This window comes from Urocitellus parryii, chromosome 11 (assembly GCF_045843805.1).
Source record: "Urocitellus parryii isolate mUroPar1 chromosome 11, mUroPar1.hap1, whole genome shotgun sequence".
In the NCBI taxonomy this organism is placed as follows: Eukaryota; Metazoa; Chordata; class Mammalia; order Rodentia; family Sciuridae; genus Urocitellus; species Urocitellus parryii.
The window spans coordinates 22,035,488-22,050,591 of NC_135541.1; the positions used below are offsets into that span (position 1 = coordinate 22,035,488).

General features: G+C 39.9%; 2 protein-coding genes across 6 annotated transcripts in view; both read right to left on the reverse strand.

Annotated features, from left to right (window-relative positions):
- Positions 1-660: 660 nt before the first annotated feature.
- On the reverse strand, positions 661-5,769 carry Tmem35b (transmembrane protein 35B). The gene is made up of 3 exons (XM_026393464.2): positions 5,636-5,769; positions 4,083-4,263; positions 661-3,148 (listed from the first exon to the last, which is right to left on the reverse strand). Exons 1-3 carry the CDS (start codon positions 5,738-5,740, stop codon positions 2,973-2,975), a joined length of 462 nt encoding a protein of 153 aa, XP_026249249.1. The 5' UTR covers positions 5,741-5,769; the 3' UTR covers positions 661-2,972.
- A 1,594-nt stretch (positions 5,770-7,363) lies between these two features.
- The window catches only part of Zmym6 (zinc finger MYM-type containing 6), a 37,658-nt gene continuing 29,917 nt past the window's right edge, over positions 7,364-15,104 (reverse strand). For all 5 annotated transcript variants that reach the window (XM_026393460.2, XM_026393456.2, XM_026393457.2 and 2 more), the window contains 2 exons: positions 11,874-12,027; positions 7,364-9,379 (listed from right to left, as the gene is read on the reverse strand). In XM_026393460.2, coding sequence (XP_026249245.2) covers positions 7,509-9,379; positions 11,874-12,027 — 2,025 coding nt within the window. In that variant the 3' untranslated portion in view covers positions 7,364-7,508. The remainder of the gene's footprint in view (positions 9,380-11,873; positions 12,028-15,104) is intronic.

Consider the following 15,104-nt stretch of genomic DNA (forward strand, 5'->3'; position numbering starts at 1 on the left):
TGGGATCCTGATAAGGAGTTGAGACAGGGAAGAATCCCCTCCTACCCACATGTCCCAGAACTTTCTTATTAATCTCTGGATGAGACATGAAGAATGGGCCCCTACAGGGAGAAGCTGGGGCCCACCTATGGCAGCTGGGAGCTGGGTTTATGGGGTACAGCAATGGCACATAGAGGAAGATAGCAGGAGGCCAGGCAAGGGAATGTAAAGGTGCTGAGCTAACCTAGACTTAGGCTGCAGTATGGGGCACACATTTCCTGGGGCCTGGCTTCTCCTTGGGCTATTGAGGAGGCCCTCAAGATTCCTGCTGCAGTCAATCCTAACTGCCCCTCCACACAAGGTGTCCATACCATTTTTTCAGCACCATGCCTGACCTGCAGCTGCTGGGCCTGTCCTATAGCCAACTTTGAGAGTCAGTGGCTACTCATCAGCCTACAGGCTGGTAAACGGGAGGCCTCAGTCCATGCCAGCTTTGAGAGGTTGTTCTACTCACAGTTCTGACTGGAGACAGGTGGGCTAAGCAGCCAGGGCTTTCCAGGCTCTACTTCTATGGGTTTCAAAAAAATTTTTTTTTCATCTTTTACTTTTTTAAAATTTTTATTTATTTATTTATTTAATTTTATTTTTTTTATTGGTTGTTCACAACATTACAAAGCTCTTGACATATCATATGGGTTTCAAAATTTTCATGCAGAGGGGTAATTCTGGAAGGCAGGGCAGATTTGATCACAGTGGACAGGTCATCCCAGGTGTCATACCAGCCTATTTTCAGTTCTGGCAGTTGGTGCAAAACAAAGGGTAGGATTTGGAATCAGTCAGGCCTTGGTTCTAGTCTCAGGTCTGACATATAAATACCTAAAACTTTCTGATCCATAGTCTCATCAGAACAAATTGATATTTAATAACAGCATTTACTGGCCTGTTATATGCCAAATTTTGAAATAATTAAGTTTTTTTAATGTTTATTTAATCCTACATCTACAGGAGGGGTGGAGGTGTGGGAATTGTGGCAAAAGTGTTGGCGAAGATCTGAAAAAAAAAACAATACCTTTATTTTATTTATTGATTTTTAATATTTATTTTTTAGTTGTAGTTGGACACAATACCTTTATTTGTTTTTATGTGGTGCTGAGGAATCGAACCCAGGGCCTTGTGCTTGCTAGGCGAGCACGCCACCACTGAGCCACAACACCAGCCCTATTTTATTTATTTTTATGTGATGCTGAGGATGGAACCCAGGGCCTTGCACGTGCTAGGCAAGCGCTGTACCGCTAAGGCAAAACCCCAACCCTAATTAGTTATTTTTCGTATTTTATAAACAAACTAGCAAGTGGCAAATACTGTCATTCCCCACCCTTTCCTCATTGACCAAATGGGTAAAAATGGGTATGAAGTCCACCATAGGAATTCCATCTTTCTTGACAGAGATTGGTTTAGGAATGGAAAATGTGGCATAATTCTGGCCAGTGAGATGTGAGGGAAAATCTAGGGACTTCTAGAAGATCCTTTCTCTTTCTTTTCACTTTTAGAAATGTGCAACTGTGCAGTCTGTAGCTGCTGCAGCTATTCTGCAACTCTGAAGGCAGCAGCCAATAAACTGAAAGCAGCATAACAGAAAGTTGAAAGAACGCTGGTCCTTTGTGTCCTCATTAAGCACAGAATTAACCAACACTGAAAATGAAGTCAAATCATCTTGGACTGCTTAAGTGAGAGAAAATTTCCTTATTGTTTTGACACTGCCACAGGTATTTATGTACTGTTATCCACTTATCTATTTATCTGTGCTATAGGTAGATTACATCATTGTGCTTTTGGACACAAGATCTCCTACCAAGATTTTCCACTTGCCTGAGGTTCATGCTAGTCAGTGACAGAGCAGGAATTGCTTTTCTGACATGAACCTGAAATGGTGTAATATACATAGACTTCTGATTGTTCCTACCCCCAAAGCAATTTATAAGCTGATATAGAATATTGGTATAAATAGACTTTTTCCTATTTTCCTTCATGGGAGGTACAGTACTTTCCAAAAGGTGAAGTGGCTGGTGACATGACATGTTGCCCACCTTCCCTTCTGATCCCCGGGATTCCTCCCAGGCTTTGGGCCCTGCTGTATCATTCAGCATTCCAGGGAGTTGGCTGTCCCCAGATCTACATAGGAGTCAAGGAGCCCTGGACTGGGCCATACGTCACCATCAAAGGCCAGTGATTTCAGGTCCTATAAAATGACTCAATGCCCATTTTTGTAAGCTCTTTAAATCTAAAGTGTAAGAGAGAAAAAAAGAATGGGAAGGAATCTTTCATGTGGCTTAGAAGGGCATAGGCAGAAACAGATACTTAAACTCTGTAACATTCAACCTATAAATTTTAAAATGTGTATTTTAATATCTCAAAAATTGCATGCCTTTTGAACCAGCACCTTCACTTCTAGGGAAAGGAAATAAGTATATGCAAAGATGATTTATTGTGAGGTTTATAATCATAAAAAATTGGGAACGTTCCTCACGGAAGGTAGACTAAATCCTTACAATGGAATACTATGCAGCCATCAAGACTAACTGAGGTAAAAGAGACACAGAATGGTGTTATAGAATACTAGGTTTAAAAAGTAGGTAATAAAATAGGATATATGATCTAATTTTCATTTAAAAAATATATAAATCTATACAAAGGCATAGAAAAAGACAAGAGACATAGTACCAAGGCATTAAAAGTGGTAATTTTGGAATATTAGAATTTTCGTGTTTTAAATTTCTTTTCTGCTTATTTTCTATTTTCACATGACATGAAGAATGTCAGTGTGTGCAACATCTACCCCTCAAAAGAGAGCAGTATGGTTACAGAGAGTAATCAGGGCTAGGTAGACAAGATGTCTCCTTCAACACTGGACGACATGGAACGTACTGGTAATGAGGTGACAGACTATTCCAGCATGTTCCTGCTGTGACAGCTGCATGGTATGAAGGGACTCTCTACATCCAGGGTTCTTTGAATGCACTTGGAGTCTTCTTCCTAGAGTGTCTGACCATCTTCTTAGTTTGGGCTAAGAACTGGCAGACGTCCAGCAGCAGCAGGAGCCCCAAGCAGACAATGGCTGGGATGGAGGTGCTCAGTGACTCTTTCAGAGATACCAAAGTGAAGATAGCCACTGGAATGGAAAACAAAATCCCTGAGGCTCCCTGGAAGCAGCCAGAAGATCCTGAGAGCTCAGGGGTTCCAGCCTAGGCTGACCCACTCCAGCCCAAGCCCTCCGATTAAACAACCTCCACATGAATCCTTCTCCTCATCTTTGGCTTCCTGCAGAAAGCAGGACCAAGAGTTAGAAGCCTCTTGGACTAATAAAGGCTCACTCGGAGGTTAAGAAAGAAATGGCAACATTCTAATCGAAGGGGGCAGGGACTATGAGGTAGGTAGACAGGGATTTGGGAACAAATTTTTCCCGATCCTTCTTCTTTCTTAATCCTACATCTACAGGAGGGGAGGAGTTGTGGGAATTGTGGCAAAAGTGTTGGCAAAGATCTGAAAACGAGGAAAGGTCTAGAAATGGAAAGAATGCTTAGGAGACAGGGTGGTAACAGTACCAATAATGGTGACACAGGCCAAGGGGATAAAGAAGAGCCTGAAGATGTCTAGTCTTTGAGGCAGAGCTGTCTCCGTACATCAGCCGTTCCTGTGGACACAGCTTCTACAAGAGGCGCCTCACAGAAACCATCTGCCTTTCTGTTCAGGGGGCCTTAGCTTCCTAGCTCTCTACTCCCATCTGCTATACACATAAGCCAAGTGGCAGCTGCTGCTCCTCCCCTCATTCCAGGAGTGGGTGTGTGGAAGGAGTAGGGGTTCTGAGGTTATAATACATCCTCATAATGGAATACTACGCAGCCACGAGGTAAAAAGTATACTTGACATGGGTTAGTATTATGGTATATCAAGTTTCAAACTGTCCTCTTCTGAAGACTATGGAAACTGCAGCAGAGCAGAAAGTGTTCTTGGTCCCAGAGAGAAAAGGTGGCAACAGTAGTGGGGGAAAGAACAGGTCTTCTATCATTCCTCCCAGAAGATCCCATTTCCCCAGGCCCCCTTACCCATCATGAGGAGGGTCAAGAGGAAGTTACTGATATCTTGTAGCACCGGTGGGCCCACGACCAACAGCAACCCAGCCAGCAGCTCCAGCCAGCCCACAGCTGTTTGGTAGTTCACAGGATCTGGCTGGTAGCCGAACAACTTCAACGGGAACACCTCAGCAAACTGCACGAACAGGGCTTTCTACAAATGGCAGGGAATGCCTATCAGCCATGCTCACCTAGGAAATACTGTCCAGATGCCCCACAGGGGCATTCTATACCTTTGTTCTCAACCCCCTTAATAAAACCATTATTTACCCTAGGTCAGAGCCTGAGGTCAGCCTGGAAAAGCCACCTTGTGGTGCTGAGTTTTGAAATCAGGATACATACATGCTCTATGCCCAAGTGAGAAGAAGTTGATTTTCTCATCAGATTACACCCTGGCCCCAAGGCTTGGGCCTTCCCCTCTAGGAATAAGGCCTTGCTTGAGGATTCCAAGATCCTTTTTGTTTTGTTATTGTTTTGTACTGGGGATTAAACCAATGGGCACTTTACTACTGAGCTACATCCCCAGCCCTTTCTATTTTGAGACAGGATCTCAGTGGCTTAGGGACTTGCTAAATTGCTGAGGCTGGCATCAAACTTGAAATCCTCTGTCTCAGCCTCTCAAGCCACTGGGATTACAGGCAAGCCCACCATGCTAGGCCTGGTTCCTCTTCAGACTACTTTTCAGGGAATGTTTGGAGGTGATGAGGTGGTGGAAGCACTCATTAAACAGACCCCATCTTCAATATCCTCAGTTGGGTTCCGGATTCCAATGTGGCGGACTCAAGGAAGAAAAGGAAGGGCTCAATAAGACCCTCTTGCTGAATTGGGCCGTTCTCTAGGCCAAATGACAGCTCACCCACAGTTGCCTTTTCCTGCTCTCCCACTTCTCCTCTACCTCTCCTACTCGGCCCTGCAAGGAAACAGTTTAAGCTGAAGGCTCTGGTGAGATTCTTCCCCCAAATAATCCACCATCCTAAATCATAAAGGGAGTACCTAGGCTTGGGAGAGAGAGGCAACTGGGGCCTCCCTCAAAGCCTGGCCTCTTGGAGGGGCTGGGGGCACTGGTAAGCTGGAGATGAAAGCTTTCCTACACTCTGGAACTAGCCAGAGAGGTAGCAGGGGCTTTCTAGGCTTGTTGGAAAAAGAAGGGATTGAATTAGGAGAGTCTGGTTTGGGTCCTGCTTCCTGCACATTAGATTATACCTCACCTTCAGGGCAGGTTTCCTACCTGCAAAGTGGGGATTACTACAGCCTGCTTCGCGACTCACCAAAAAGTAGAGGGGAAGAAGGTGGAAGGACACTCATCCTCCGCCAAAAAGGTGCCCAAGCACTCCTCTCGGGCTCTTAATTCGCTCCGCGAAGCCAGTGCTCAGCCGGAAAGGGTGGTCCCACCCGCTCCCGCCCAAGGAGCCAGAAAACTCGAGGAACTCCGGGGAGGTCCCCGGCGCGGGGCCCAGCTCCTGCGCGGCCAGGCCGAGCACTCGCCACACTCCCGGCTCCCGGCCCCCGCCCACCCACTCGCTCACCATCTGCTGCGACACGGGAGCCGAGATCTGCGAGAGCTTGGCCGCCCCCGTGAGCGCAAAGAAACCGCCCAGCAGGACGCGCAGGGCGGCGAGCACGAGCGCCATGGCCGCGCCGCTCGGGACCCAGAGGCCGCCTCGCGGGCTCGCTTTCTCCCGCCTCCGCCGGAAGGCAGCGCCCACCCTCTGGGACGTGTCCGCCAGGCCCGCGGGCTCTCCGCCCGAATCCAGGGGCGGCCCCGCCTCCCGGCCAGCACAAAGTGGAGGCAAACGTGGGCATCTGGCCGTGGCCGCGCTGGAGCCGCGTTCTGCCCCAGGGCCCGGGCTTCGGCCCTGCGACTGCCACACTAGCAGGAGGAACTGGGCTTTCGCCCGACCCCAAACGACCTCAGTGTCTGCACCCACAGGGCAATAAGGCCTTGGCTCTCCCGAGTGGCTAACAGGCCTGCAGAAAATCATTTGTAAATGAGTAACCTAAACCACCTGATACATAACCAATAATTAACTAGTCGTGCAGCGCGGTGGCGCAAGCCTGTAATCCCTTAGGAGGATCTGAGTTCAAAGCCTACCTCAGCAACTCAGTGAGACCCTGTCTATTTAGTAAGAAACAGGGCTGGGGATGTGGCTCAGTGCCCCTGAGTTCAATCCCGGTATCCCTCCCCCACTCAAAAAAAAAGGTGTTCTTGTATATCTTGCTTGAAGTATCTGCCCTCTGACGTCTCAGCTGAATTTAAAATGTGAAAGGTGTTTGAAAATTCAGATACTTGTCAGGGGAAGAGAGGCTTTCATTGAACAAAGCGCTGTAGGCCATCCCTGGCCCATCTACTCTTACCAGGATGTCTGTTTAGAGCTGGCTGGGCAAAGTGTGGGCCAAATTCTGCTAGCTGTTTGGTTTTTCTGCTCTCCTCCACACAAGATAATAATGTTTGTTTACACTTTTTAATAATTAAAAAGTGCAAGAAGTTTTCGTGACACATAAAAATTATGCGAAATTGACATCTCAGTGTTCATAAAGTTTTACTGAAATACTCATTTGTCTATGGCTGCTTTTACACTGCAACTGTGTAGGAGTGGCCACACTATGGGTGCAAAACCTAATATTTACTATATGGCCCTTTGTGAAAAAAGTTTGCCAAGCCCTGGTCTAGCGTGCCAGAGAAAGCCCCAAACAGTCTCAAACTCCCCTCTGTCCTATTCCCTGTTAACCATTACTTATTATGATCTTTGTTTTCCACCTGCCTACAATCTGCTGGGGGCAGCTGGCTGCCTGAAGACAGAAATCTCCCATGTCCAACTTCAACATTCAGATTGTGCTATCATATTAGAAACTGGGCCTTTTAGCAGGGGGAAGTAGTGGACTCCTTGTAATCCCAGCAGCTCAGGAGGCTGAGGCTGGAGGGTAACAGATTCAAGGCCAGCCTCAGCAATTTATTGCGACCCTATCTCATAAAAACAAAAAATAACATGAACTGGGAATGAGGCTTAGTTGCTGAGCACCTCAGTTCAGTCCCCCATACAAAAAAAAAAAAGGTCTTTAATTAGATGCAATATTGGTCACTAACCCAAGTTTGTCAACCAAATTCTCTATGTTGGATTATTAAAAAACTAAACATAATTATGCACAAATGTGTAATTATCAAATCCTTCCAAAAGATTAGAAAATTATTAAAACAAACACTGAAAACACAAATCCACATTAGGAAATTATATTTTAGGATAGTTACACAAAATTTAACACAAAATTAGACTTCTTTATTTATATTTTTAGTGGTAGATGGACACAATACCTTTGTTTGTTTATTTAATGTGCTGAGGATTGAACCCAGTGCTTCATACATGCCAGGCAAGTGCTCTACCACTGAGCTGCAACCCCAGCTCAAAAATTAGACTTGGATGATAAACAACATGCACACTGCTTTTCTTTCTCCTTTACTAATTTTTCTATCCTTGGAATTAATGATGTGACTGCAAGTCTCAGAGCAGAGCCAGAAACCAACAGATTTCTTTGTCTTGACACAGTCAAAGCTGAAAAGGCAGCATCACATAAATAAACAGTTGAAAAAGGTAATAAAAATTTCATTGCCTTTTCATGCAGTTCTGGGTAACTTGTCTTTGCGTTTATCCAAAACTGCGTTACAGATACTGATTTAAATAGTGACTGTAATCCTAAATCTGAAAATAACTGTTTTAATTTTTCTTTTTCAGAATTAGTAAGATTATTATTTTGGTGATTCGTAAATGGGTTAATAATCCACAAATTTCCTGGACGCAAGTCATCTTCTGGTGGGTAGCAGTCATGGAACATTTGAGAAAGTCCTTCCAGGTGCTCAAGAATAATGCTTGTGATATTTCTCACATTTAAGTCTGATGAGTTTGAGAATTCAGAAAATGAAGGGAACATATCATAATCATTCTCTTGTGTCCGCTTCAACCACATTTTTAACTTTTTCTTATAAATATCCATTTTATTATACAAATTGAAGAAAGTAGTCATGGTTCCTTGAAGACTTGAATTTAACTCATTTATAAGTGAAAATATATCCGCTAAATAGGCTAGCTTTGCAACCCATTCCTCATCATGAAAATAGGTGGCGAAATCTGAATGCTTTTGATTTAAAAATATTTCAATTTCATGTCGTAATTCAAATAACCTTGTTAAAATTCTCCCTCTTGATATCCAACATATTTCAACATGAAGTGGTAAATTCACATGCTCGGGTCCCATCTCTTCACACAAAATTGTTAACATCCGTGAACTCGATGAATTACTCTTTACAAAACTTAAAATTTGTGCTGACTGCAAAAGAACTTCATGTAAACATGGAGACAACTTTTCAGCTGCTAAGAGTTCACGGTGAATAAAACAATGTGTAAATGCCACTGTACTCATGGCAACTTCTTGAATTTTTGCCCTTAAATCAGAATACCTGCCAGTAATGCTTGCAGCCCCATCAGTACAGAGACCAACACAATGTTTCCAATTCAGAGATTTACTATCAATATACTTATTTATTAGTTCAAATATTTCAAAACCAGTGATTTGAGAAGGCATTTCAAGGCAAAATAATAATTCTTCTTTTATATCACTATACTCATAATCAATGAAACGAATATAGCACAAGAGAAGGGTGGTATTTGAGATTTCTGATGACTCATCTATCTGAAGAGCAAACCACGCTGACTCTCTGACCTTTTGGATCAGCTGATCTTCGATGTCTGCAGATAATTCATCAATTCTGTATCCAACTATATTATTAGAGAGAGGAATGGTTTTCATTTTGTCTCCAGCACTTGAACCCAAAACTTCTGAACACATTTCTACTAAATATGGTTTGATTAATTCTTCAGCAATAGAGAATGGCTTCTTGCTGGCAGCAATTTGGAAAGCAATTAAATAAGAAGCTTTCACAAGTGACTTTTCAACTAGTAAACACTTTTTTAAAGAACTGTTTTGACATTCCATTTCAAGAGATTTTTGTACAAAGAAATCTACTGGCTTGTTTTCTAATTCTGAATGTTTTGTCTTCAAATGATGAGAAAGATTTGCCGGCTTCAAACTTTCACTGGGTAAGATCTCTCCACAAACGACACACTGTGGCCTTGGTAAACTCTCTTTTGATCCAGGACACATAATACAACCAACCTTTAAATATTCCAAATCATAAGTCTGGAAAAAACCTATTCTTTTTTTCTTTGCAGGTGGAGAATCAAGTTCTGCATCATTTTTCTCATTTGGCATAGCTAAATCTGAAGGAAATATTTGAATCACTGTTAAATGTGTAAACTGTTAAGTTCAAGAATAAATAAGCATTGTTCTTTGTTTTTTCCCCACACATTTAAAATTTTTTTGTTACTATTTATATTTATGAAAATAATATCCTGATTAAAGTTTTTAAAACAGACTATAATACCTTCATGATGCCATTAAAAACTCAATTTCTCCTTTGTCCAAAGTTTGGCCACTAGATTATAATAAAATTATAAGCTGTAAAATGTGAAATTAATCTCACGTATCTAATAGTTTACTGGAATTAGTTCTGAAGTCCATGACACACACAAATTAAGAATAAATTATTTTATTTTCAAAGAGCTCAGGAAAAGAACCAAAATGTTGGAAGAAGGAAGTACTTGGTGAATCTAGATAAAGGGTATGCTGACATTAATGATACTGTTTTTCAATCTGTCTGAATTTTGATATTTTTCAAAATTAAAGTTGAGGAAAAGAAAGAAACCTAGTTAGTTAAAGACACAGGGGCAATTGTTGATTGTGATATCCAGTGTCAGAGAGGGTGAAGAGAAATTAATCCTATCCAACACTGATTTTAGAACATAAATTGTAACTTTTCAAGAAGGCAATTTAGCAACAGGTTTTAAAAGCTTTAAAAACTGACTACAGCCTTTAAATGAGTAATCCTGCTTCTTAGGATCTGTCTTAAGAACATAACTAGACAAGTGGACAAAGATCCATTAATACACTTTAACTTGACATTGTTTATAAGTATTAAAAAATCTAGGAGCTGGGGGTAGAGCTCAGTGGTGGAGCACTTGCCTAGCATACGGCATGTTTTGGGGTCAATGCCCGTACTGGAGAAGAAAGGAAGGAAGGAGATAAATAAATCTGAAGTTCTAATCTTAGGGGGTTGGTTATGTTATATACTCTGAAATTTATGTATATTAAGAATTCTGATGTATATTTAAATTTATACTGACATGGAATATTTTCAATAGTATGAAATAACAAAGCAGTTAACAGTTTACAACAGTATACAGAAAATAATCTAATATTTAGTCTAGAAATTTAAAAAAATGTATAGGTACACATATACCCCCACATACAGATGCCCACAGAGCCTTTACTAACCTCCACATGTAATCATATAAATTCATGTACATAGTGTATCATTTTAACAGGGATATAAAATAATCAAATCTCCTGAAGAAGAAAAATAGCAATTTCTTTGACTCCTACCATAAGAAAGGTACCCTGAATAAAAAACAGCTGAGTACTTTTTGACAGGTTTTTGTTTGTTTGTTTTGCTATCGTTGTTATTGGTTTTTTTTTTTTTTTTTTTTTTTTTTTTTTTTTTGAGACAGGGTCTATCTAGCTAAATTGCTGAGGCCAGCCTCTAACTTATAATTCTGCTGCCTCATCCTCCTGAGTTGCTAGGATTAGGTGTACTGTGCCCACATAGACTAAGCTTTTTAAATACAGATAATTACATAAGGAAAAATCTTTATTAAAAATAAATCAGACTGGACATGGTATGCATGGCTAAAATCCCAGCTGTTCAGTCAGCTAAGATAGGAGGATCATAAATTTGAGGCCAGACTGGGCAACTAAGCAAGGCTGTAAGCAATCTAGCAAGACCCTGTCTCAAAATAAAAAATAAAAAGTGCTGGGGAATATGGCTCAGTGGTTAAGCACCCTTGGGTTCAATCCCTAGTATCTATCAACCAATAAAGACAAATAGATAAATAAATAAATAAAGGGCTGGAGATATAGCTCAATGGAAAAAGTACTTGCCAAACATGCCCCGGGTTCAATTCCAATATCATTAAAAATAATTTTAAAAATGCTTTGGGCATAGCTGGCTACTAAAGTAATTGTAAATACAAGCACAGTGGGCTTAAAAGTAGTTAACATGGACTGGAGCAATAATTTACAGCTTTTTCAAGTATAAAGTCCAACAATTTTTCTGATCACAAACATCTTAAGATATGTCTAACAATTGAAGTCAGTGTTTAAAAAAAAGAAAAAAGAACTAAGGTTAAACCAGTAACACTTTATTAAAAATAAAATCAGACTGGACATGGTATGCCATGTCACTTAACTCAGAGGCACTTAACCACATCTCCAGCCCTTTTTATTTTGAGTCAGGGTCTCAAAGTTGCTTAAGTCCTCACTAAGTTGCTGAGGCTGGCCTTGAATTTAGGATCCTCCTGCCTCAGCCTCTTGAGGGGCTGAGATTATACACATGCACCACAACACCCAGCTAAATCAGTAATAAATTTAATCAAATCTTTCTTAGTAATTAAAATAGTTGTTTGCATATTTGGAAAATAGCAATATACACATGTAGATGTCTGTGTATATACAAGTCTGTTCACATCCATGTGTGCATGTGGATTTAGAGAGGTGATCTAGAAATTAATGTTTTTCACATTAGAGAAACTGTCAATTCTTTCTTTCCTTTCTTATAAAAACCAGTAAACACATTGGGGAAAGCACAAAGTCACGTACCTGTCTGACATTCCTTCTGTTGTGTATGTGGTTTGCAAGAGGTGGCCTTGGTCTGTGTGACAGGCTTACATAATACAGCTTTATTTTTTAAAAGCTTGGAAGACTGAGAAGACTGGGAAGATATAAGTTTCATGGCATCTGATTGTGCACTTTCCTGGTTAAATACAAAAGAGAGTTTTTAGTTCCTTATCACTAATTACTATCATTTAAAAGTGATATATGGGGGGGGCTGGGATTGTGGCTCAGCAGTAGAGGGCTCGCCTAGCACGGGCGGGACCCAGGTTTGATCCTCAGCACCACATAAAAATAGAGGCATTGTGTTGTGTCCATCTACACCTAAAAAATAAATATTAAAAATTTTAAAAAAAGGTGATATTTCAAAAGAAATATAATTTGTCTGAAAGAGCAGTTGCAAAAAAGAAGGTACTTTGGGAAACATATGTTAATTCTCAATTCTCCTAATTGGTATCAGTTCAATTTACTGACTTTTTAAAAAAGATATTCTGAGGGCTGGAAGGGTACCTCAGAAGGACAGCCCTTGCCTAGCATGTGTAAGGCCCTGGGTTTGATCCAAGCACTACAAAAAATAAGTAATAATTCTGCCTGTAGCATGATCCAAATAATGAAAACAATTTTTGCTGATTAGGACAATTGGCTACTCAGAAAAATTAGAACCAACCTCAAAACATACAGGAAAAAAAATATTCTTTCCAAATGATCAAAGTGCACAGAAAATATTCTTAAATCAAACACAAAAGAAATAACAAAATAGAAAAGACTGATATACTTGACCACCTGGAAATTTAAAACAAAGGTCTTTATAAAATAAAGTTAAGGATAAACAACAAGAGTGAGAGAATGTATTTAAATGTTTATTCATTCAGTAAATATTTACTGAATGTTTACCACAAACCAGGGACTGTTCTAAGCTCTGGGGATAGAGCAGAAAACAAATGGAGTCCTGCTCTTATGAGCCTTACCTTCTAGAGGGAGACAGAAAACAAACAAGTAGAACAAACATATAATGTATAATTCCAGGTAGTGACAACAGCAGTAAAGAAAAATAAAGCAGGGTAAGGAATGAAAAGTGACAGTGTGAAGGATACTTCTGGAGAAAACATCTGAGCAAAGATCATCTGAATTATTCAAGAGTAATGAGCCAAACAAAAGTCTGAGGTCAGAGGAGTCCAGGCAGAGGAGCTGTAGGTGCAAAAACCCTCAAGATGGAAAAGGCCTAACGTGGCTTAGGAATATCAATAAGAATGAAGCTGAAATAGTAAGCAGGGGGAGAATGGGAATATTGGGGAGGTTGGCAGAAGTCAATCTGTGTAAAACCAGAAGGTCCTAATTAAAAACAGGAGCAACAACAACAAAAAAGGGACTGTATTTTAAATATGACGGAATGCCATTGAAGGTTATATTTAAATTCATTTATTTAAAATAAGTAATGAGTTGGGCACAGTAGTACATGCCTTGTAATCCCAGAGACTCGAGAGGCTGTGATGGGAGGATTTCAAATTACAGGCCAGTCTCAGCAAATTAGTGAGACCACCCCCCTCTCAAAAAAAAAACAAACAAAAAAAAACAGGAATGTTCAATGGTAAAGCAACCCTGGGTTCAATCCCCAGTACCAAATAAGTAAATAATAAATGTACTTAGTACAAAATTAAAAACGTATAAAAGTGTACATGTTAATGCCATCTATCTAGATTCAAATTTGCATACAATCACTATTACCAGTTTCTTCTAGAGATGGTCTATATAATTAAATAATTGTTTCTGACTACAAATGGTAGCATATTAGCAAGATTGAGCACTTTGTTCTTGTCACTTAACAACCTATCTTAGAGGTATATCTACATAATTTTGTATGAAGCTGTCTAGAACAGCTTGCATAGTTGGCCATTACAGAACATACAATAATATGAAGATTCCTTGCTGACGACCATTTAGGTAGTTATAAATCTTATGCTACAGTAACTATCTTATACATAAACTGGTTCTGCATGTGTTAGTATTTCTACAGAATAAAGTCTAAAGTTGTTGGTGGGTATTAAAGTACATGTACATGATTTTAATTCTGATGATATTGCCAAATTGCTCTTCATAGAAGTTATACCATATTATATGGCCATTAGCAATATATGCAAGCCTATTACCCAACAATCTATTCAGCTGAGTACTATCATAGTTTTTGCTATTTCTAATAAGTGAAAAATTATCTTATTCCAGTGTGATGAAGCATTTCTTCATGTGTGAGCATTACTTACATTTCCTTTCCTGTGAATTGTCTATCAAACCTTTGCCTTGTTTTCCTTTATTTTTTTAAAATCCTATGCATATGCAACATAAAATTTAAAGATTCAAACAGTAAACAATGTCAAAATAATTTTCCCTCTTAAAATTCTCTCCCATTCAGTTCTCCTCAGAGACAGTCACTATAATCTAGTTATTGTTGGCTTTCAGGTATATTCTATACGTGTATACAAAAATGCACAAAGGCACACCTGTGTTTAAAGCACAAATGGGAGGGTGCTTTTCCTCTATGTCTACACATACAGAGCTGCTGCATTCTTTTTAACAACAGCATAGTATTCTGTTGTATGGATAGTAAGTTTAACTACAACCAAGGCTACTATATATGCTTGTACAGGAGGTTCCACTTGCCAGGCCATGTAAACAGGTGTGGGACCAGAAAGGGGTGAACTTCAGACTTTGCCTGAATAGGGCTATTTTTTCCTAATTCACATGATAATTCAAGAATGAACTCACCATGACCCCAGTCACTGATGAAACAACCAGGTTGCTTTCACACTTCTGTTACTGTGAAAAATGCTGCAGTTTATATCCTAGTATATAATCAATTTCACAAATGTGCAAAATGTATTTGAAAGGTATATTACTAAAAATGGAATATCTAGGTAAATTATATTTACATTTTAAATTAAGGTCTCTATTAAATGACTCTGTAGCAGCTTTACCCATTTATGCTCCTATTAGCAATGTGTAAGAATGATTTAACAATGCTGTTCATCATTTCTGTCTTGGCCAATATGATTAAACTGGAATTCTAACATTATTTCTCTAATTCTGAAGTTGAATATCTTTTCCTATGTTTAAGAGCTATTTTTATGTTCAATCTGTAAACTGATGGATCATATTTTGGCCTGTTTTCTACTGGACATTGGGTCTTTTTATTGATTCACAAATTCTCTTTATACAGTTTTTTAA

What these genes read in the sequence shown, in the direction of transcription:
- Tmem35b (XM_026393464.2), bottom strand. Translation starts at nt 5,740, where the DNA reads ATGGCGCTCGTGCTCGCCGCCCTGCGCGTCCTGCTGGGCGGTTTCTTT. An exon ending in CTCCCGTGTCGCAGCAGATG is followed by an intron (nt 4,264 to 5,635) that starts GTGAGCGAGTGG and finishes TGCCATTTGTAG; the next exon opens with AAAGCCCTGTTCGTGCAGTT. An exon ending in CTTGACCCTCCTCATGATGG is followed by an intron (nt 3,149 to 4,082) that starts GTAAGGGGGCCT and finishes TTTCCATTCCAG; the next exon opens with TGGCTATCTTCACTTTGGTA.